Genomic DNA, 25870 nt, shown 5'->3' with positions numbered 1-25870 from the left:
TCATCAGATGAGGCATACACAGGAACTGACAAACAATAATGCAGCACTTGCAAGCAGTTTTTTAAAGCACATACACAACGTGCTAGTGCTAAAGCAGTGTAACAGGTTTAAGCAAACTATTAATATTAGTGGTACATAAACATCTACCTACTGTAAAAAAATTTTTGGTGCCATATAATATGAACAATTTTTCTTACATGTGTTAATGTTGAATTAATAGTTTCTTTTCTGTTATCAGCTTCAGATAAATTCTGTGCCATTTATATCAAACAAAACTTAAACATGTACAGTCAATTGTATCCAAAAATTTAAAGTCTTTTGTAAATTCTTTGATATCCCAGTCCAGTTTTAAGACAGAAAATGAATGAATGTGCTTATATCTACAATGGCAACAAATCTGTACTGAAATCAAGACGAAAAGGTAAGTCTTGATCATTCTAATTTTCTCACTATCAAAAAAGTACTGACTTAGGAAGTATAAACAGGCTTATATTGAATCATAATGGCACTGGAGAAATAATATTCAAACTGATGAAATAAAAATTTTAAATTTTAAAGCAAGACAAGAAAAATTTAAACATAATTCTTTCTCCTCTAGTGTGCATTGTGTATCTGCTTTATGCATTGACCAGACCTCCCCAATAGCAGAAATGCCTGCTCCACCATAAAGATCAATTTTTCTTCTTCTGATGCCAGCTATGCAAGTCCCTAGAAGACAGCATTCCTTTCTCAGTCCTATAAGGGGTCACGATGACCCACCACTCACCTTGTGTGTACAGACATCTCTAGTGAACTTTATGTACAATGCCAATAATGTCAATATGTCATTTCCTTTAAAGGTGGCGATTGGTGCAGAACAGACTGGGCTGATGACTGGGGAGATACAGGGCCACACCTAATGGGTGTTTTTTAACTTAAATACTTACTTGTTACCTTATTTTATTTACTAACCATAATACTTGTATCCTGCCTACTTTATAAGATAACTGTTTCTTGCATTACCAAATGTGTGACTGAGCTTCAGATGAAATTAATGATGATTTGGGGAGGAGGGTATAGCTCAAGTAGTAGAGTGTGTGCCTACCATGCACAAGGTCCTGGGTTCTATCCCCAGTACTTCTTCTGCAAATAAGTAAATAAACCTAATTACCTCCCCCACCAAAATAAAAAAATTAATGATGATTAGGTGACTTAAAAGGACTGATCAAATATATAGTTCTGTAAGATCAATGACTGTAATAGTGTAACTTAAGATAACGAGAAGAAGCAAGAAGTAACCATTTCCTAGATAACTGACCAGTAAGATACGAGGTCCAGAGGCTTTTGGCTACTGTTAACAAGGCCTAATCCAGTAAGAGCACATTGAGTGGCCTATCAACGAAATCCTCACCTGATCTGAGAATGAGCCATGGGACAAACTGGTCATGAAATGCCTCCTAAACCTTGGACGAAATCAAGACCAAAAGGCGGGGACTGTAAAATAAAGAATGTAACCCACCATCCAGCTCTGCAAGAATCAAGTTCTTGGCCACTGCAGGTGGTTACCTACAATACACCCTGAAAGGGATTCAAGGGGGAAGATCAGGATGAGGCACTTTGTGCTCTGGGAAAACTGACAGAACTGGCACTCAGATGGTTAGATATTTTCAAGAGAACTTTTTTAGGAACCTGGATTCTTGCATCTTCCCATACTTAGAAAAGCATTAAGACCACTAACTAGGATGTCTGTTCCTCGTGACCAGCAGCAATCTTCTACTGAGATGCGTGCTTGATTGCATGTACCTCCTTTAGCAAAAATCACAAATATACTGACCTCTCCCCTTACCTCTTTGGAACAATTCTCAGAGCTCTCTGAAAGACCGTCTCCTGGGTTACAATCCTCAGGTTGGCTTGAATAAAAATTCCCATTGCTTTCTTAGATTGACTGTTAATTCATTGTTTTCATTGACAAAACTCAGTAAATCCCCATAGCCCTAAAGGCCTGACTTTGACACATTATCAAAACTTGGCTCAACTCATTAATTGCATCTAATTTTTCAATTAATTTTAAATTCTATGCAATTTACACGAGCATGTCATTCTAAGCTGCCAAGGGCAGCTGCAACAGTGAAGACCAAATCTATCACCATCATCAGTGTTGACCGAGATGGTTCCTGGTGAGAATGAGCTTATTCCCATGGCTGTACTATAGACAAGAAATAGATCTCCCTTGCAAGAAAAATCAGACAAATCAAATAAATGTCGGTTCCTTTTCATAACTGAATTATGAAAAAAATCAAATATACACACATACATAAATCTTTTACAAGTTAATATAAAAACAGGTAAATTTAAAGAAAAGTCTTGGTACTCATTATTCCAGAAAAGCAGCCACTATAGGTGCATTACACATTGTCTTAGAGAATAAAACAAACAGAAAACACGCTTTAGCACAGTGGTTCTAAGTCAAAGGGACATAGCAGAAACACCTGGGGGGGAACTTCTGGAAAATACATAAGCTTAGATTTGGATGCAGTAGATCCCAGGTGAGGCTGACCACCTATTTTTTATTAAACATTACACAGGTAACAGCACAAATGCCTCCCAGGTGGTAAGTACTGCTTTAAAAAAGACATTAACTTAATGTGAAACTTTGTTCATCTTATTTATTTATACTCCTTCCTATTCTAATGGAAATTATGAGATTGCACGAGGATATACAAAATGCGTAACAATGTAGTATAAATTAAAAGGTGAACAGAAATGAAGGAAAAAAAGGAAAGAGTAGGCTTTGTTTCCTCTAAGCACCTATCTTGGTACTCCAAGAGGCGGTATGCAACATAAAGAAGATAAACCACTGGTACCATATTTTTAAAGAAATGGATGGGTGTTAATTTTGCAAATCCCAACTTCAGACTGAAAATGGATCACACCCCAACCCAACTCAGCTCTTGAGTGTTTCGTGTGGGCCCAGGAAGTGGAGATGATGAATGTGACTTTGGCATAAGAGGTTCAGACACCTAGAGCTAATGCTAGTAATTGGTAACTTTTTTTTTAATTTCAACAGAGAAAATTCCTCCCTCTCATACCGACACATCCTGAATCACCATTCTGTCTAAGAGATAAAAAAGCACGACTTCATTCTGTAGTGATGGGTGATTCCCAAGTACATTCACAGCCTGTTAATTCATACAATGTCTACAATACTTGCCTCATTCAGATAAGTAAATACTTATTAACAAAGATGATGAGAAAGACAACAGTGTGTACAGCTCCTCTTTTCCAGCCTAGCAGTTGGAGACTCCTTTTTACTGACTGAAGTAAACGGAAATGATTATTTGCTGCCACACAACAAGCAGTAACAGATCAACAGAGTTCAGTGGTGTTAATGCCAACCACAAGTATGGACCAGAAATAGTCTTCCCTTCTTCAGTCTCCAGAGGGGTAGAAAACGGAAAACACTTGGCCTTTCTTAAAAGACTACCTCAGTTCACTATTATCACCTCAAGTCTCTACATATTCTCATGTTAAAAAGAGCCATTCTTCATTTGTAATGTATCTGTGCATTAAAACAAAAGCCTCCAGAGAGGGGAGGAAAAATGCCATTCTTTTTAATAAAAGCTCTTAGTTTTCATAATTAAGGCCCTGTACTAGGAGAAAAGATGAAAATCCTAGCTTTTCCTTAAAAAGATAATTGCCCCCACTTTCCATAATATTAGCTATCATCAGAAATTATTTTCAATTGTGTGAAAGTTATTTTTCATTGTGTGCAAGAGCAAGGGACACCAAAGTAAAACTGAATTTCCACAGAACAACTGAACCTAATCAGATCTAATTAACAGAAGTTTTTCAGCACAGTCTGAAATGAGTCAGTAACACGATTTCAGTATTAAGCTAACCTTGGGGGGAGGGTACACCTCAAGGGGTAGAGCATATGCTCAGTATGCATGAGGTCCGGGGTTCAATCCCCAGTACCTCCTTTAAGAATGAATAAATAAGTAACCTAATTACCTTCCCTCATCAAAAACAAACAATATTAAGCTAATCTTTAATGGAGTAACAGCATTTTCAAGTGTTTCACTCTATTTGGGTTTTAGTACCATGAAGTTGTTTTAATATCTTTACTTATTTTAACATATACTGTATCACAGAATTGTTAAAATATATATATATCTCATTTCCTTACTCTTACTACCTACACACACATCCCTAAAGCAAGTGGAAAAGCAAAATTTAGAAAAGAAACGTGCTTATTCCATATGAGCATTTTGAAAGCACACTAATAAAAATCAAGAAAGATGAATGTCCTCATTTTTGCATATATTTTCTTATCCTTGAAACCTTTGAACTTAAGAGAATAAAAATAGCACTAATGATATCATAGAAGCCGAACCATTTCCGCTTTCTGTGTTTCCTCAAAAATTTAAAAATAACAGGACATGAAGACTAGTTCCTTTAGAGCCACCATTGTCTTCCCTTCAACACCTCACCTCCTCATTCAGATCCCTGGAAAACATCCACATGTCTTAAGATTCTGTGTCATTTTGCATTTTTGATTTGCAGTGAAGAAACGCTACTAAAAACAAAAATGTCCTATTAAAATGAGAAGCATAATTCTGCACAAACTTTTTCAGAGAATACATATTTGAACCCTAAGGTAATTATATACCTTAAATGCTTTCAGGACCTTTGAATGGTATAGACTAATTATTCTGAGATTTCCTTGAGAAACCTGGAAATAAGTAATTAGTTTGACAAATGACAAAAAGTAGTTGTGCATCGAGTGTCTAGAATAAGATTAGAATTAGTTTTCCAAGGTATAATCTCATTCAGAAAGACAAAAGTATTACAGTAAATTTTTAGCAAATAAGGAAATTTGAACTATCTCTTTAAATATAAATAGTGACAAGAAAGTCAAATTTTATATTATAAAGCATATATAATTCTTCTGGCAGAAAATTTAAATGATTATAGGAAAAGTAGGATACCAAAGTGTATACAGATTATGACCTCAACCAGAATAAAAAATACATTTCTACCACATTCATGAACCTTGAAGTAAGTTGGCTTACAAAAATAGGTATAATATATTATAAATTTTAAAATAAGTGGATAAAGAAAACTAAACAAGGGAAGATGAAACTAAGAAAGGTAAAGATGATACACACAATGTATATTAAAACATAATCTAAAGAATCTAAAACATAAATCTAATTTTTCTAATTTCTAAAACATAAATCTAATTTTTCTAATTTCTAACATACAAAAAGAGCATCATTTTTTTAAAATGTTACATAAGTCATAACACCACAGCACTGACACCAAAAAAGAAACAGGACTACAATTCTTAACAATGAGATTGAGAAAAATTTGTTCCATGGGTCAGGTCATCATATAAAGGACAGTGTGTTAAGGAGTTAAAAATAGAAGTAACAATAACCATCACAGCTAATACTTATAGAAGGGTTACTAGGTGCCAAGCACGTCACATAAATTAACTAATGTAATCCTTATAATCTTAAAAGACAGGTAAAATTACTGTCTTCATTTGACAGATGAGATAACTGAGGCACAAAGAGGTTAAACAGCTTACCCAATCAAGGACACACAGCTAATAAGTAAAGGAGCCAGGTTATCCTCAAAAGTATTATTACAACAAATACAGCAACAAATTTCAGTCAAAGAAATTCTGCAGAGAAAGAGCTGGTCTAGATCAACCAATCCATGTATGTAATATAGAGTTAATACGGTAATGTACCAATTGCACACCTTTCAGGCTACCCACCACAAATGTTTTCTCAATCAACTTCTTTGACAAGAGTCGGAAATGCCGACCAGGTTACTACTCCCAGAAACGCCTTCTAAAGCAGCTAGTCTCTACTGTTGTTTAAAAACATCTTTAAACACATACCTAAATGATTGAAATAAAAATGCTTCAGTTATAGTTAATAGTAATTATATCTCTAGGTGGATATTACTCTTCATTTTCTTGTTTCTGAATGAAAAATATAAACAGTGGGCATTTAATTTTTTGTTTGATTGGTGTAAGTAAGGATTATTAATGATTTTTTCTTCTCCAAAAGAAGCTAGCTGGAATTTTGTAAGCTTTTCAGGTCTACGTCAAATAAGTTTTGCTTATTTGAGCAAAACTTACCCTACCAGAAAATATCCTGCCAGGATTGTATAAACACTGAGAAAATCTGGGATTGAAGGAAATAAAAGAATGCACGAAGACTTGTTAATGTAAGCCATCAACTTTGCAATAAGGGATTAATTATGTCCAGAACTATTAGTGGCAGAATACTGCATAAATATTGCATAAACACAGAATGTTAATAATTTTAGGTCCTAGAATAGAAATTAAACCATTATTTACAGTCTAAGCATGCTTAGTGAACAGAATGCAAGGCATGCTGCCAACATTCCTGTGTCATTTACGCTTGATCTCAAACAAAAAGGCATCTCATTTTACATATATTGTAAAATTATTTGTAAACTCGTCCGTGCTTCTCCCTCAAGTTCTTTTAAGGAACTATTTTTAACCTGTCACACATACAATAAATTCTTCCTTTCTGTATACAATGATGGTGTTACAAGCCTACCAAGATTGTTTTCAGTTGCTCTGCTATTGATGGGAAGAAGATGATTTTGAATCATTTATAGCTCTCTTCACTGTGACCGGTGGGATCTATTTCAAAATGATCTACTCTAGTTAAAGATTTATTCTGTGAACATAGAACAAAATTATTCTGATCAAAGCTAACTAGAAGTCAAACACACCATCTCACAATTGACCCAATGAAGAGACACCTTAATAAAGTCACGCAATAAAATATTAAGTCAAGGTCAAGGTAGGTATAAATAGTGCAATAGGTTATTTAGGGAAGATACCTAATCAAGCCCCTTCTACTATCTTTGCTGTAGTACAGAGGTTAGACAACTAAGAACATCATTTCTTAGATGTCTTTGCAGCTTGAATACTGTGTCTGCCCAGGTTCTACTGAGCATCCTCACATACACAAAACTGGGGACTGAAAAAACTGGCAGTGAGCAGTGAGAGTGAGTGGCAGCCAGCACAGGGAAACCTGCTCTTCCAGAAGAGCTATGGCTGAAGTTCTCCTGGCTCTGTCATTCCTAACTGGGTAAAATCTCAACACTGTTCCCCGTCTCTGCCAGAAATTCTGCAAGCTACCTCATACCCTGTTTAAAAAAAAAAAAAAAAATCCCTCAGTTTTAGACAGCCACAATGGATTCTATTATCCACAACAAAACTCACAACCTAATATTTTAAATGTAAACCATTTAAATAAGGATAATAATATTTTAAATGTAAACCAACTTTATGAAAGCTTGTTTAGAAATGTTCATGCACAATGAAGTATGTAAAAGAGGGTAAGAACAGATTCAAAAAGGAAGGCAAAAAATGTTTTAAAAATTTAAAAGGAAGGCAAAAAAGCAGAGATGTTGTAAAGTCAAGTCCCAGGACACACAAACAAAATAACCATTTTATTCAAAAGGTACTACTGCAAACTCTGCTGCACTTTATCACAAATGTTTGACCCTGGTAGGAGAACAGGTGGGGAAGCAGAAGACATTAAAATTTCAATCTAACAACAAGTCTAAGTTAACATTTCAGAACGTTAGCAAAAGTGACATAACAATGCTGTATGACAAAAATTCTTATCTTAGAATTGAAAGAAAAGGTAGTATTGAAACAAATAAAAACTAGTAAAGATAGGTTGACAAAGGTCAGGATTTGAGCTGGTCCTTTAAAAATAGTATAAGTTTTTCAAAATTTATTTATCCATTCCTTCATATATTGACTGCCTACTACATGCAAGTCACTATTCCACGTGCTGAGGCTACGGCAACAAAAAAGATAAACATATTCCAGGGGGAAGAGAAGAAAAATAGACAAAGAAAAGGAAACAGAGGATGAGAAGGAAGAACAAGAAGGAGGAAATACAAATAAGAAAAAATATATAGTAGTCAGTGCTACACAGAAAATACTGGGTAATGTGATAGCAAAAGGCTCAGTCGAGGATGCTTTAAGTATATTCGAGTTGCGATTTGAATGGTAAAAGGCCACGTGAAGATCAGGGGAAGAGTATTCCAGGCTGAGGTAACAAAAGCCTGATGCAAAAGCCCTGAAGCAGAAAGGAATTAGTCAGGTTTAAGGGACTGAAAGTAGTCAGTGAGGCTGAAACAGAATCAGCAGAGGGTCCAGCAGGGAGAGATGGCTGAAGATGCAGGCATGGGTTAGATCACGTAGGGCAGTGGCTCTCAGCCCTGGCTGCCTGTTAGAATCACTGAGTAGCTTTTGTAAAATTCCTAAAGTCTGGGTTCCACCTCAGACCAATTACTTTAAATTCTGTAACAGTGGGGCCTGGACACTGGAAATTTTTCAAAGTTCTTCGGGCGATTCTAACAGGCAGTCAAGGTTGAAAAGCACTGATGGAGGGCTCATAAGGCAAGATTAAGGCTTCTTATTTTATTCTAAGTATAATGGAAAGCCACTGACAGATTTTAAGCAAGGAAATGACATGATCTGATTTATATTCTTAAAAGTTCACTCCCACTATTCTTCAGAGAGTGGACTATGGAATGTAACATTCTAGTTAAAAATTTATAAATGTTTAACATCTACAAAAGGGAATACAACTTAAATATTCTCACCAAAAAGAGGCAAATTTAAAAATAAATATCTATATATGTTCAACCAACATAACTGAAAACTATAAGACACTGATGAAAGAAATTGAAGAAGACACAAATAAATACTTCTGTGCTCAAGGACTGGAAGAATTAATATAGTTAAAATGTCCATAGTACCCAAAGAAACCCACAGATTCAATGCAATTGCTATCAAAATTCTAATGACATTTTCACAGAAATAGAATAATTCTAAAATTTGTGTGGAACCATAAAAGACCCTGAATAGCTAAAGTAATCTTGAGAAAGAAGAACAAAGTTGGAAACATCACATTTCCTGATTTCAAACTACATTAAAAGCTATACTAACCAAAACTGTATGGTACTGGCATAAAAACAGACACATGGATCAGTGGAACAGAACAGAGAGTCCAGAAATAAACTCACACATATATGGTGGATAAATTTATGACAAAGGAGCCAAGAATATACATTCAATAATGGTGTCCATAAATGGTATCAGGAAAACTGTATAGCCACATGCAAAGGAATGAAACTGGACCCTAAGTTACATCATACACAAAAATCACCTCAAAGTGGATTAAAGATTTGAACGTTAGGGCCTGAAACTATGAAACTCCTAGAAGAAAATATCAGTGGTAAGCTCCCTGACATTGGTCTTGGTGATGATTTTTTGGATTTGACACAAAAAGCAAAAGCAACAAAAGCCAAAATAAACAAGTGGGACAACATCAAACTAAAAAGAAAAAGTTCCTGCACAGCAAAGAAACCACCAACAGAATGAAAAGGCAACCTACTGAATGAAGAAAAGATATCTGCAAGTCATATATCTGATAAAGGTTAATATCTAAAGTATAAGAACTCATACACTCAATAGCAAAAAACCAATCTGATTGAAAAATGGGCAGAGGAACTGAACAGACATTTTTCCAGAGACACAGAAACGGCCCAGGTACATGAAAAGGTGCTCAACATCACTCATTATCATGGAAATACAATTCAAAACTACAACGAAGTATCACCTCACACCTGCTAAAATGGCTATTATCAAAAAGACAAGAGACAACAAATGTTGGTGAGGATGTGGAGAAAATGGAACCATTGTGCACTGTTGGTAGGAATGCAAATTGGTGCAGGCTCTATAAAAACAGTATGGAAGTACCTCAAAAAATTAAAAATAGAATTACCATGTGATCCAGCAATCCCACTTCTGGATATATATCCAAAGTAAATAAAAACAGAATATTGAAGAGATATCTGCACTCTCATGTTCATTGCAACATTATTCACAATAGCCAAGATATGGAAACAACCTAAGGCCCATCGATGAATAAATGGATAAAGCAACTGTGGTAAATAAACACACACAACCCCACAGAGCAATTATTATTCAGCCATGAAAAAGAAGGAAGTCCTGCCATTTGTGACAACGTGGATGGATACTGAGGGCATTATGCTAAGAGAAATAAGCCAGACAAAGCCAAATATCTGCATGGTATCACTTATAATTGGAATCTAAAAAAAAAAAAAAAATCAAACTCTTGGAAACAGAGAGCAGAAAATGGTTGTCAGAGATTGGGGGGTGGTGTGGAGAAATAGGAAGAGGATGGTAAAAGGGTCCAAATTTTCAGGTATCAGATGAATGAAGATCTGAGGATATAATATAAAACATTGTGATTATAGAGAACAACTGTATTTTATAACTGAAATGTGCTAAGAGAGAAGAACATCAATGTTATCCCTAGAGAAAGTGAGCTTGTGTGTGTGAGAGAAACAAGTGTCTATTAATGCACAACTGACATAACTGATACAACTGATGCATTGTAAAAACTCTATGAAGTAAAATTTCAGATGCCAAATGCATTTTCCACCAAATTCTCAATAAACGGGTTCAGGGGTGGTGGGTTAGAGCTACTGGAGATGTCCATAGCTATAGTGGGTCCTGCACAAAGCAGATGATGTCAGACTGATAACTGGCCATGCGGGGCAGGGTGGATGAGGAGATAGCTCAGAAGTGTGCCACAGCTATAATACTTGACAGCTCTCTTGATTGGCTTAATGTGTCCCTTCTGGAACCTTCCTCACAAAACTAAAGCTGCCATCTCTGCATTGATCCCCCACAGGAGATTATGCAGCAAACATGTGTTCACTAAGTGGGAGACAGGGAAGAGTTTGTGCATTCAGGGAGCATCATTAAGGATAAATATGGAGTCTCCTGCTTTAGCAGCACAGAAAGAGGTCTGCTAAGATTAAAGAAAGAGGCTGCTGGAGGTAACAGGGCAACCTTCCCACCCTGCCCACCTTTCCACCCACGTGAGGGTTTAATGGGCATCACTCCTCACCTGCACAGAGGCTGCCAGCCAGCAGGTACCCACATCTGGGAGAGCTTAAGGGAACCACAGAAAATGAGCAGGAGGCGTCCCAGGAGCTGGGCTGGCCAAGTCGTTAATCTCTTAACAGTAGTCAATAGAGTGTAAAATCAGAATTTTCGCAGCTTTTACCAGCTTAAATCCCAAGCTCCTTCAACTCACTTCCCAGAGGCACTAGCTCAGCTGTTAAAGAACGTCTTTCCCTCTGCTGTTTTTTTGACTATCTCTATGGTCCTGCCAAATGGTTTTTGGTTTAAACGCCTCAGAAAGCCTTGTTTCTACTATGAGACTGGTTTGTAAATCAGCAATAAAGCTCAGTGTATTCAGAAGGTGGTTTTGATCCTGAGCAATCGGAGTTTTTTTAAAAATAGGTGAAGAATAGAAAAACAAAGCCATTTAGGAATCATAAAAGGCAAATAGATGATAAAGCTGAGAAGTACGTATTTGCTTTTTATTTCCAAGAATAAAATTATTTGCAAAACATTCCAAGAATAAAATGGTTTACAGAAATTTGTAAAGTTATAGACTTTTTTCTTTTCTTTTTCGACATATTCCCCACAAGAATATAAATATGTAACTTCATCACTAATCTCGATAACCTTTAACAAATACTTACTCTGACGGTGATCTTTGGTGATTATAAAATAAAATAAATCCTGAGGACCCTTAAAAAATTGCCCTAAGACCCCTAATCAAAATTAATATAAAGTACATTTAAAACAAAATACTAACTAATAGAGATGGTCAAGCATACCAGTGTGTTCTTACCAATGGTACTGGGACCTAATCACACAGTGTCCTTAGTTTGGAGATAGTCCACAGAGAATCCTCAAATTTAAAATTCCTTCCCTCTTCAAGCTTATGGATTCTATGTTTTTGGATCATCAAGGATGGTCAATGAAATACCTCTCAGGCTGGAATTCCTTATTTGGTAGGATTCCTCAGTTACATTTGTTTTCTTCCTTGGGCTAATGGATTTGGTTTTACTGTAATGTTTACTTTTATACAAATGCCCGAAGGCCTCCTAATGTGTTTTTATAAATCTAATAAATACCTCATGTTAACTAAATTTGTTAAGATAACATAAAAGATGTTGTCCATTACTCAAATTGTGCATGGTTTCAATTAAATGAGGCCAGTGCATACTTTCCAAGTTATAAAAGATCTGAATATCACATTCGGATGCTTTTTAAAAAAAAATGTAAAACTTACGACATTTCAATGGCAAATTTATGCAAATACAACAAGATGAACTTTTATAACATATACTGCACAATTAAACTTTAAGATATACTTCGCTTATTTAGAATAAATGTTTAAAAGTTTATTGAGTTAAATCAGCAACTAGCCTGCCTTTCCAACATACAACTTTGTATTATGCATGTCCCATCATAAAATACTCCAAGCAGTTCCAGTTGCAAGCTAGCATAAAATACTGCAAGTGTCATTACACTCAGCTTTTGAGATGATTTCTCTATCAAAATGAAAGCCTAAGATATGTTTTACAAAGTTTCAATTATAAAAATAACACACTGTTGAGATGGACTTCTATCAGTTGAAAACAACCATTAATTTTTGGAAACTCCTCCATTCCTCCATTCTATTACGTTGTTTTCAAAAAGCTAGCAAACAGAAAAACAGACCAATACTGGAAAACAAACTGTGATGTGACAAGAACATTAGCATTCTAAAGCAAATCAAACTAATGTGAAGGAAAGCATTCCAAGTAAAAACAGATGGTACTTTTCGGGCCTCAACCCAGCTTCCTCTTAGCTCAGAGTGAGCCTCGCTATCTGCTACTTACTGTTTTTAAAGATATACAACCTAACAGGGAAGAAAATGACTTGAAAATTAATAAGCTAGGACCTGTGGTATAAGCTTTGTCTGAGGTATAAACTCTGGCACTTAACCTTTCTCATCCTTAATTTTCAAAGTCAGGAAATTCCACTTTATTGGCCAATTTTAGAATAATTGTCAATTTCAGTAAATAACTTGAATCACTTCAAAAAGATTGCAAAAAGAGTTTTTAAAAGTTATCACAAAACTTTATTTTTGAAAAACATAGGAAATACATAGAATATTGTAATTCTAGAACTGAAATGAATACGTCTCAAAACAGTCTCTGCTTTATCCTATGAGAACTAATTAGTTCTCAAAAATCAGAAATTGATCTAAATAATTCTATTGCTTTTCTACATTAGAGAATGCTATAAATGGAGAAGTTCTTAAACGTTTTTGATGGAGAGGATAACAACAGTGTTTGAATAATCACACCTATCCCTTACATCCTTAAAGACAAAGTCATTCTATTTAAAATATTTTAAGATTTCCGAAGCCTCTAGGATGGTGCATATTCAACTGAGTACCTTCTTCATCCCAAGCACTATGCTGTGGTCTAGTTCTCAATCCTGTTAGACTCACCTTAATTTATAAACATTCCATTTTTATAAACAATATTTTGTAATTTTTGTTTATAACCTTGAAAAAGTCCATAGGAAATATAACATACTTATACACATAATTTCAAATAAAAATTCAGCCTACATTTTAGGACAGGAAAATTACTTATTAAAAAATAATATCCACTTCAACAAATATATGGGCACAACTACTCACATCAGATAATGAAGTCAGAGACTGGCAGCTACATGTAGAAACACTATGAATATGAAAACTGTATAAACTGGAATAGGTGTGCTATATTCATAACTCAGTACCATCAATGGCAATGTTCTCAGTGTTGCAGTCTTCCAGAAGAGTCAGTGTAGTCGGCAGAATAATGGCCCCCACAAAGATGTCCACATCCTAATCCCCAGAACCTGTGAATATGTTACATTACACGGCAAAAGGAACTTTACAGACATGATTAAGTGAAGGACCTTGAGATGGGGAGCTTATCCCAGATTACCCATGTGGGCCCAGTCTTATCATTTAATTCCTTAAAGTTGGAGGATGTTTCCCAGTTGTGGTCAGAGAGAGAGAGATGGCAGCATGAGAAAGAGTCAGTGCTCCACCGCTGGTTCTAAAATGTAAGGGGTTATATGCATGGACTGGACAGAAGTCAATCTAGCAGCTGAAAAAAGGCATGGGTGAATTCTTCCTTAACCTGGGTATGAGGAAAAAACTTTCTAACCATGACTCAAAATCTAGATGCAATAAAACAAAATATTAATAAATTTAACTACAAACTTCTTAAATGTATAAGGCAAAAGCTTATTCATACAGTCAAAGCACAACTGATAAACTGAGAGAAAAATACATGCAGCATATCTCACAAATAAATATGCCTAATATAAGAAACTTAAAAATTGAGAGAAAAAAACACAAAAAGCTTAATAGAAAAATGAGTAAAAAAATGAACAGATAATTTACTAAGAAAAGACATAACAATGGCCCTTAAAAACAGAAAATAAATTTTTAATTTCTCTCTTAATATAAGAAATGTAAAGTAAAACTACTCCCTAGATACCATTTCTAACTACAAAATAGGCAAACATTAAAGAGGTTGGCAGCCCTCTCTGTTGGCATTGTTGATGGGAAAGCAAAATGGTATAATCCTCATAGAGGAAAATTTGGCAGTATCTAACAAAATGACACATACATTTACCTATTGACCTAACAATGCCACTTCTAGGAATTAATCCTGACAATATAAAAATACAGATGCATGGAGGAATAACTCTCCCAGACTTCAGACAATACTATAGAGCTACAGTCATCATGACAGCATGGTATTGGTACAAAAATAGACATATAGACCAATGGAACAGAACAGAGAGCCCAGAAAAGAACCCACAAACTTTTGGTCAACTAATCTTTGACAAAGAAGGCAAGAATATACAATGGAGTAAAGACGGTCTCTTCAGCAAATGGTGTTGGGAAAACTGGACAGCAGCATGTAAAGCAATGAATCTAGAACACTCCCTTACACCATATACAAATATCAACTCAAAACAGATCAACGACTTAAACATAAGACAAGATACAATAAACCTCCTAGAAGAAAATATAGGCAAAACATTATCTGACATACATCTCAAAAATGTTCTCCTAGAAGAGTCTACTCAAGCAATAGAAATAAAAGCAAGAATAAACAAATGGGACCTAATGAAACTTACAAGCTTCTGAAAAGCAAAGGAAACCATAAGTAAAACAAAAAGACAACCTACAGAATGGGAGAAAATTTTTGCAAATGAAACCGACAAAGGCTTGATCTCCAGAATATATAAGCAGCTCATACGACTTAATAAGAAACAACCAAAGAACCCAATCCAAAAATGGGCAAAAGACTTAAACAAGCAATTCTCCAAGGAAGAAATACAAATGATCAATAGACACATGAAAAAATGCTCAATATCACTAATTATCAGAGAAATGCAAATCAAAACTACAATGAGGTATTACCTCACACCAGTCAGAATGGCCATCATTCAAAAATCCACAAATGACAAATGCTGGAGAGGCTGTGGAGAAAGGGGAACCCTCCTACACTGCTGGTGGGAATGCAGTTTGGAGCAGCCACTGTGGGAAACAGTATGGAGATTCCTCAAAAGACTAGGAATAGACTTACCGTATGACCCAGGAATCCCACTCCTGGGCATATATCCAGAAGGAACCTTACGTCAGGATGACACCTGCACCCCAATGTTCATAGCAGCACTATTTACAATAGCCAAGACATGGAGACAGCCTAAATGTCCATCAACGGATGACTGGATAAAGAAGAAGTGGTATATTTATACAATGGAATACTACTCAGCCATAAAAACCGACAACATAACGCCCTTTGCAGCAACATGGATGCTCCTGGAGAATGTCATTCTAAATAAAGTAAGCCAGAAAGAGAAAGAAAAATACCATATGAGATCGCTCATATGTGGAATCTGAAAAAAAAACAAAAAACAAAAAACAAAAACAAAACAAAAAAAACAAAGCATAAATACAAAACAGAAACAGACTCAGACATAGAATACAAACTTATGGTTGCCAAGGGGGCGGAGGGTGGGAAGGGATAGATGGGATTTCAAAATTGTAGAATAGATAAATAAGATTATACTGTGTAGCACAGGGAAATATACACAAGACCTTATGGTAGCTCACAGAGAAAAAAATGTGACAATGAATATACACATGTTCATGTATAACTGAAAAATTGTGCTCTACACTGGAATTTGACACAACATTGTAAAATAATTATAAATCAATAAAAAATGTTAAAAAAATACAGATGCACAAGGTTATTTGTTGAAACTTTGTTTATAATTATGAAACATTGTAAACCCAATTGTTCATATATAGGAAACTGACTGAATAAACTCTGGTTTATCCATCTGGTGGAATAATATGCAACTATAAAAAAAGAGAATGAGGAAGAGCTATGAAAAGGAAAAGACAACTACCCTTAGTTTATCATTTCTATATCAAAATTCATAGAAGATGTAGAATTTGCATGATGATATACCTTGCTTTTTGAAAATAAATTTAATAATAAAAGAAATTTGAAGAAATTGAGTTAAGTAAATTGTTAGATAGTCTTACAAAGGTTATTCTTGGTGGAAGAAGAAAAAAAATACTAAGAAGACAGAAAGGATGACAGATTGTAACAAAATGAATGAAGAAAACAAAATGATCTACAGAATCATGTAGAAAACCAGCCTCCAAGGTTGAATATAAACTACTTAAATGAATACAGATTCTTGCAATCCTTATCTAAAAAGTGTAAATTCAAGGCAAAGACAAGAAGCAAGTAAATAAATCCAAGACACAGAAGAGTGAAAAATGAGAGAGAATTAAAGAAGTAAAGATCTTTTCCAGTGTATCTGGATACACAGGAAGAAGTAGGAATTGTAGATTAGATAGAAGTGGAAAAGGATTTGGTTTGAGTTAAGCTGTAGGTAGAAAAACTTACAGGGTCAAAAATGATTCTAAGACTTCAACATGTTATAGTGATTATGTTCATTATAAGTCCTTTAAACTTATTTGACCCTTCATTTTGATTGGAGCTGACTTAGCTTTTCATCCAAGCAGTACTTAAACAGAAAAAAAAAAGAACTCAGATCTGGTGCTGTTGTGATGGTGTGGAAAGAAATCTGGAAATATGCCCTTATCTGGTTGTGAAGGAAAAGAATAATAACTTGTATTTCTTCAATACTATGAAATCACTGGCTTCAACACTAAAAAAAAAAAAAAAAAAAAAAAAAAAAAAAAAAGAATAACCAGTTAAAAGAATCTGACCTAACACTTGAGCCAAGTGATTTAAGATTTTTATAACCTATTATAAAACTTGCTTTATGTACTGCCACAAATCTGTGTTAAGGCTCTGTTTTTCTTTCTCTTCATATGAAATCCAGTTCTAAAAATAGCCAACTCTAAAAATAAGGCAAAACCCACAGATTAAGTGTAGCTTTATACATGTGCAAGTAACAGGGAAATCTCTACGTCTTTCAGCAAAACAGATGTTGGGTTACTCATTCCCACTAAATTCTCTATGTCATGTCAAACTTCTGGAAGTTTTTCCTTAATATGGACTATATTGTTATAAAACCCAAATCCATTTTTAAAGTCTATTAAATTAGTTCCTCTGTTCCAAAGAAATCAATAAGCACTATTAATAAATATGAAACTGTAAGCAAAAAAAAGTCTTATATCTAATCCCAGGAGCTTGGTTCCTACCAAAACCAACTGATGAACACAAAATCTGCAAATGTCAGTACAGTGCCTATTATATGCTTTGATCCAGTTCATGGAAAGAAGCCACATGGAGAGAGAAAGAAACAAACTCACCTACAAAACATGTTACCATTATTATATTTCTCTCTTTTCCTTTCTGAAATCTATACTTCAGAAACCAGTTTCCCCCCAGACATTTCTCTAAAGATTAATGAGCAGAAAAGCAAAATTGGAGAAGGTGCTTTCAGAATATGGAATTAGTTTGTTTATCTCTGTACCAGTGTTCCCAACCCTTGCAGCACATCTACAAGTGGAGAGTGTGTATGCTGAGGAGAGGTTGGGCAAAATATTTTCATGGGAAACTTATGTGCCTTTCAATTATCATCACTTCTGTTTTGCAAAGAGAAGATTAGTAAGATATGACTAAGTGACCTTATCCTGTGGCAGAAACTAGAAGAGAATGATTTCCAGTAAAAGTAAAAATAAATAAATAAATTAATTAATTAAATAATATTTTTGTGAGCTTACTGTCACTCTCTGAAAATACATAAGAAAATCTGTTCTCAGCCTCTTAGGCTAATTCTTTCACACATAAAGATAATATTCTCAATGGCAGGATACTTTGGGTAGTTTTCCAGTGGAGCTGAATTGATAGTTACATACATATTCCCCTTGTTTGATTCTTCTTTTAATGGATAGCAGGATGAGGTAGCCAAAATTTTCACAGCTCAAGCATATATTTGTAGGAAAATTTACCACTACAGTGTAAAAATCACCATAAACTGACTACAAAAATCTGACACAGAAATGGTACTCTCTGGAGAAACTGATGAAGCACAAATTATTGCCAGTTTCCATCAGAATGAGAGTTTTTATTTTAATGTAAAAAATAATAATGTGTATAATTTAAGAAATGATACTATTAATAAATTGGGATAGAGTCAAAGAGAGAAGAAATATTGTCCTCAAAAGATCTTCTCCATATGATTTCAAAGCAATGGCACCTGGGAAGGTAAATTATGCTTGTATTTATCTTTGATTTGTTAAGTGGTATATAAGATATGTATAATAAAATTTAACTTGTTTTACAATTATATTGATGATTTTGGGTTTTTTTCTCCCCATTATTTGGTAGAAAAGTATTTTCAAGGGAAACTAGAAAGTCGATGGTTAACGGGTTGGTGAGATGATAGATCGGTCACTTCTAACATGAGCTATGGAAAAGAACGAGCATGTTGAGCGAACCATCACCAAGAGGGTGATTTTGTAATAGGGAAGTGTATCCTTCATTGCATCTTCCATGAATTAAGTTAAATATATACTCCCATCCCCTGCCAATTTTCTTGTTTTCCTTAAAAAATCCAGTAGACTTAGAATCAGTTCATAAAACTCACTTCAAAATACATTTTCAGTGGGTTCCGAGACTTAGCACCTGCTATATAATATAGAAATTTATTTTCTTTCCCCTGCCTGTTTCTTGCTCAAGATTCAGGGTATTATTACTGGCTTGTCTCTTCACTTTAATTTATATTCTTCATGATTGCATAAACTTGGATCATGTGCTTCTTCATAAACTTCATCTTTTAAAATCATGGGGTATTTCCTAGTAAATATTTGAATCTTTTAAGTCTTTAATCAGTTAATTATCTTAACTACATTTACCTCCTTCTTTACATACCTATCTTTACCTGTATCTCTAGAAACATGATAATGAAAACTGTACAAAATAGGAGGTATAGATCCACTATAGTTTTGTATCAAGGCAGCATGCTTTCTCTTTTGTTTTCAAAATTCTTTACAATATAACTCAAAATCCAGAATGGTACCATGGTGTTCTGAATGAGTTAAGCTACCCAGAATAAGGAAAAAAAATTAACTTCAGGGAGAATTCTAACATATCTTTTACAATAGATTTTCTGCTTATAGTCCAAAAGTTATCAGTACCATGCGATTGCAATTTCTTCTAACTCTGGCCAATTCAAACAATAGGTACAAAGTATCTTAAAGCAGCATGAAAGAAATCTTCTCAACAGAATCATCTGAAATATGAGCTGTTAACAAAATTTTCTGTGATAAGGTCACAATAAGAAATTGATTTAAATGTCATTTTTCAAAAATAGGAACATTTTTAATATAAATATATTCAGTGTCAGTAATACTAAAAAAGTTCAACAAAAGAATAAACTAAAAACACAAAATGCTTCCTAAAAATGTTATAGTAAATAATATCATGTCCCCTTCCAAAATTGTTCAAAGAATAAAAAACAGAGACTTTACTATGAATAAAAAGATACCATAATCAGCCAAACACTAATATATAGAAATCCAAAGCAGGATAAAAATGTCTTAGGAGATATCATTACAAAAAAAATATGACAGAGAATTTCACTCCGTAAAAACACCAGCTGTAAGTTTGCTTTTTTATCACACTATATTCAGCATGTACAGCCACCAAAATAATCTACTCAAAAATGCTTAAGAATACACTGAACCAAAGAGATGAAAGACTTGGACACTGAAAACTATGAAACATTATGGAAAAAAGAATTAAAGAAGACATAAATAAATGAAAAGACATCCATGTTTACAGAATGGAAGACTTAATACTAAGATAACAATACGACCCAAAATGATCTACGGATTCAGCACAATTTCTATTAAAGTCACAACAGCATTTTCCCCCATAAATAGAAAAATCTGTCCTTAGATTTATTTGGAATCTCAAGGGACCCTGAATAGCCAAAACAATCCGGGAACAGAAAATGAAGTTGGAGGTCTCACACTTCCTGATTTTAAAACTATAATAATTTAAATGGTACAAAACTGACACAAGAATAGACATATAAACCAATGGTGTAAAACAGAGAGCCCAGAAACGCACCCTCACATATATGGTCAACTGATTTCTCACCAGAATGCCAAGACCATCTCATGGGGAAAAGACACTCTCTTGAACAAATGGTGCTGAGAAAACTGGATATTCACGTGCAAAAGAATGAAGTTGGATCCTTACTTTACACCATATACAAAAATTAACTCAAAATGGATCAGAAGCCTAAATGTAGGACCTAAAATTGTAAAATTCTTGGAACAAAACATAGGGGAAAATTCATGACATTGGACTTGGCAATGATTTACTGACTACAACACCAAAACACAGTCAACAACAACAAAAAGATAAATTAGACTTCATCAAAATTAAAACCTTTTGAGCATCAAAGGATACTATCAAAGGGAATAAGAAGACAACCCACAGAATGGGAGAAAATATTCACAAATCATATATCTGAGAATGGGTTAATATCCAGAATATATAAAGAACTCCTACAACTCAACAACAAAAAGACAATGCAATTAAAACATAGGCAAGGAATTTGAAAAGATAGTTCTCCAAATAAGATATATAAATGGCCGATAAGCACAAGAAAAGATGCTCAATATCATTGGTCATTAGGGAATTACAAATAAAAACCACAATAAGTTGCTATTTCATACCCATTAGGATGGCTATTATTAAACAAAACAAAACAAAACAAAACAAAACAAAACAAAACCCAGACAAGGTTTGTTGACAAGTGTTGACAAGGATGTGGAGGAACTCGTGCACTGCTGGTGGGAATGTGAAATGGTGCAGCTGATGTGGAAAATAGTTTAGCAGCTCCCCAAAAAGTTAAACATAGAATTGCAATATGATTCAGTAACACCACTCCTACAAAAGAACTGAAAGTAGGGACTCAAACAGATATTTGTATACCAATGTTCAAATAGCACTTTTCACAAGCCAAAAGGTGGAAAAAAGTCATTGACATATGAATGGACAAACAAAAATATTATTCAGTTATAAAAAGGAATGAAATTCAGTATATGCTATAAGACGGATGAAACTTGAAAACATCATTCTAAGTAAAATAAGCAAGAGACAAAAGGTGTATGATTTTACTTATGTGAAGTACCTAGAACAGACAAATTCTTAGGGACAGAAAGTAATACAGAGGTTACCAGGGTCTGCAGGGAGCAAAAGATGGGAAGTTATTTAATGGGTATAGAGTTTCTATATGGGATGATAAAGAGAGTTCTAGGAATAGACAATAGTGATGGTTACACAATACTGTGAATTGTGTCAGTGAATTGTACAGTTAAAAAGTGGTTAAAACAGTAAATTTCATGTTATGAGGGGAAGGGAATAGCTCAGAGCTTAGCATGCACAAGGTCCTCAGTTCAATCCCCAGTACCCCCCACTAAATAAACAAACAAACAAACAAACCTAATTACCTCCCCCCAAAAAAGAATAAAATAAATAAATAAAAACTAAAAAAAAACAACACCTAAACAACATATGTATATTTTACCACAATAAAAAAAAACAATAATCTATTTAGTGAATACCTAATTATCTCCCACTGCTGATGAAACCCATTTTGTTTAGATTTTCAGATTACTATTAAATGTACTGTGTGTGTGTACACATGCCTGTAAAATGAATCTCTCTTGAAAAACTGACGCTGGGATGTTGTGTGCATCAGCCTAGAGAACACTTTCAAAACTTCCAAATAATAATTGCACTCCAGTTTGATAGCTGTTTCAGTTATTTATCTACATCAAGATGAACAGGTGTAACTTAAGGAAGAATATCCATAAATTCAACTGATGACCCAAAATGTATATTTATAGTCAAGTGCTAAAAATGAACATCTTACCTGATACAGCATGACAGGTTCTATATTGTATCCTAAGGTATCTGCAAAGTTCTTAGCGATGACTGTTTTTCCACAGCCCTGCAAATGGAAACACAATCATTCAAGGGATAAGTCAAAACAACCAGAAGTCAGGAAACAGAAGTTTGTAGTAAGGCCTCCATTCTTACTTTTCCTCCAATTAAACATATGTCCTTAACCATGTGAGACTGCATCATTTCAGCCAGGAGTTGTTTATGGCTTAAAGTTTGTATAAAATGGTCTGATGCACAAGGTTGACTTAATGGCCTGGTCCCAGCTGGCACCTATAATTAAAGAGAAGTAAATATAACATGCACATGTTTTCTCAAAATATTAGTAAATGAAAGCATATGACTCCATTTAAAAGTCCCTACTAATTTTCTGCTTAATTCAGTTCTATACTGGTTTTGATATTTCCATAGAGCAGCACATATTTTCTCATTCACAGATCTGATGACCATTAGCATCAAACTTCCAAGTCAATCATCTCTCTAAACTTAAAGCCCCATGCTGTCAGACATTTTCTTAAGAATCAAGTAATTTTCACACTATTTATAACTTATAATAACAATGTCACTACTTGAGAATGAAGGCTTTTGTCCAAATTTCAGTTATGAGTACAGAATTTAAAATCAGTCTATTGAGTTTCTCCAAAATCACCAAAGACCTCCTGATTTCTAAACTCACTGTCCACAAATCCTTTTCCACTCTTATTTTAGTTTACCACTCAGAAGCACTTGTTCTTAAAAACTCTACTTCTATCCTTCAAATCTACTTCCTTTTATTTTCTATCTATCTCCTCCTTATTAACGTCTCCTGGGGAACCTATCAGAAGAGGATTTCCATGCCTTGCTGAGAACTCTGGACTTGATCAGACTGCACACAACATGAACCCTAAGGAAATGTAAGTTTGGAAGTGACAAGATTAGATTTGTTTTTAGGAAAGATCATCCTGGTGGTAACACAGAAGGCTAACTTGAAGGGACGAGAGGCAGTGACAATAGAAAGCCATCACCAAAGGGGAGCACATAATGAACTCGCTCACACCTCATGCCTCTGGACATTCTGTTCAAACTGCCTGAAATGTCCTACCAGCTTTTCACTCCTGGGCCACTGGGAAACTCCTGTGTCATAAGACTTAGTTCAAGCCCCGCCTCCTCTCTGAAACCTTCTCCACTCTTTCTCCGGACTCCTGGTATTACTTCCTTCTCTTTATCCCCACAGCCATTCCAAGGCAGTCCTTACTCATCTGCCTCTATCCTAGACCATCAGCTCTGTGAGGTCATTCATCTGAAGAAGACAGAAGAGCGTAGTGGGAAGTGTGCTGTCTAGACGTCTCAGCTGTGCCATTTGTTAGCTGGTGACTATGGGTGAATTGATTACCCTCTTCATATTTGTTTTCTAATCTATAAAATGGAGACAATAAAAGTAATCTCCAGGGTTACTGGGGGATTTAAATGGCGTAACACACGCGAAGAGAAAAATACAAGTACACTGTCGGCACTCAGAAGATTTTAATACGGAGCCTGGCTCATGGTGGACATCGTCAATGTTTTGTTTGATGAATGAGTAAATACCGTTACATGGATAAATATTACTAATATAATCTTAAAAAATTTAAAAGCCTATCATAAAAGTTGGCTCTGTTATAATGTAAGAAGGCAAGCATTTATTCTTTCCTACAGTCACTAACAATTTAATTAACTCAGCATTCATCAAGCTTTGTTTCTTATCACCTGTTGGGGTTCTTAGGCCCCCTCAAAGAAAGGGTAAGAAGAGGCAGAGCAAGCAGATGGAGCATTCAGACCAAATATCCTTCCCCTCCTCTAAAAACTGCTCAACTACAACAGCTTCTCTTTTAACTGTTTCACGTGGCTGACAAAGATCTTATTTAAAAAGTGTTCCCTCGCTGCTAAAATATGTTTGAAAACACTGACTACTTCTTTCCAAGGACTCAGAACAGAAAATGCTTTCATTAATTAACACTTTATTTGATTTCCCTGAGGCTGACTTTGGTTTTTGATGAAAAACTATCCCTGTTTCTCCTGAATTTTTCCAGTTTACAAACATACATGATTCTGAATACATAGATACACGTACACAGACGTGACACTAAGGAACCATAGAAGACTTATAAGGGGACCATAAACCCCATTTAGGTCATAAAAATGGGTAGTACAAGACACATGTTGTAAAGTACAAACCTTGATTCATTACCTTAATGGTCACCTCTTTTCCTGCAATCCGGATAGTGACAGAAGCTTGGAAGACATGATTTTCAGTCACCCTCTCCACTCTCACCACCTCCTCAGGGAGCACAGAGCTTCTTGAATCTTGGAGTTCAAAGCGCTATAAAATTATAAGAAAAACATGTAATTCACTTTTTATTTTAGTATTAATGTTGGAGATGGGGGAGATTCCATCTTAATTAGAACGGAAACTCACTATATGTTATAAAAATAAAGGTCAAAACAATGAGAATTTTTTCCCTATTTTTACAGATGCCATTCTACTTAGTTATTAAAGATAATATGAAAATAGTCCCTTAAAATGTCCTAAGTGACAAGAACTGGAAGGGCTGAATTCATGAGAAGTTTTCAGCCTACAGTCTTGATAATCAAAAGATTCTAGTTTCCTAGAAAAGGATGATGAGACTTGAAAAATGCCAAAGTAAAACAAGGCCTATGTCGATATATCAGACCTGGGTATTTCTTAAATCAACCGAAGTTACTCTGCTGCCTGTAATTCATAAAAATAGAACTTCCTGGACACCATTCTGCAGATTGCTTGTGGTTAGTTTAACTGACAACGATAAAGTGTAACAATCAATCTTCCACAGTAACTGCCTGGCACAGTGCCTTCTACATTGGAGCTTCTCAATATTTGATAACTGGATTTAAAAGGCCAAGAACACTGATTTTTTCTCCAGGTAGGCCAATGGTCAATGTTCTAACACTAGGTTAGACCCCTTCATACTAGCTAGTTATATAAAATATGCACACAGAGAACACAAGTACCTGAAAAATAAGAATACTAATTGAGAATTAATTAAATCCTAAGCCCGACTAACCGCATGTTCCATATGAAAAGCTTAATTCATTCTTAGCATTAAACTGGCAGAAATCAGTCCCCCCAAATCCTACAATACTTTTAGGACATTATCACTATAGTGAAAGAGTTGAAACTCAATGAAAGAACAGATCACCACTTAATAAACAGAATAACTCAACTCCAGAAAACAGATTTGAGAGAAGAAAATTATCTTCAACTTCAACATTCTAAGCATCACAGCCCAGTTAAAGTCTTTGGTGTCATAGGTACTTAAGACAATCATTACTTTCCCCAAGCCTAAGAAAAATTGTTCATTTGTACTCTCATAAAAAACATAAGTTTTATACTTTACATAAGTTATATACACTAACTCCCATAGTGTCACATAATTTGGAAGGAGCTGCTTCCATGTTG

General features: G+C 34.9%; 1 protein-coding gene across 3 annotated transcripts in view; it reads right to left on the bottom strand.

Annotated features, from left to right (window-relative positions):
* Window positions 1–25870, bottom strand: part of VWA8 (von Willebrand factor A domain containing 8) — a 297774-nt gene that overhangs the window by 218578 nt on the left and 53326 nt on the right. For all 3 annotated transcript variants that reach the window (XM_074378241.1, XM_074378240.1, XM_074378239.1), the window contains exons 10-12: window positions 24623–24754; window positions 22555–22689; window positions 22388–22465 (exon numbers count right to left, since the gene is read on the bottom strand). In XM_074378241.1, coding sequence (XP_074234342.1) covers window positions 22388–22465; window positions 22555–22689; window positions 24623–24754 — 345 coding nt within the window. The remainder of the gene's footprint in view (window positions 1–22387; window positions 22466–22554; window positions 22690–24622; window positions 24755–25870) is intronic.

This window comes from Camelus bactrianus, chromosome 14 (genome assembly GCF_048773025.1).
Source record: "Camelus bactrianus isolate YW-2024 breed Bactrian camel chromosome 14, ASM4877302v1, whole genome shotgun sequence".
Lineage (NCBI taxonomy): Eukaryota > Metazoa > Chordata > Mammalia > Artiodactyla > Camelidae > Camelus > Camelus bactrianus.
This window is presented reverse-complemented; position numbering and strand designations above follow the sequence as displayed.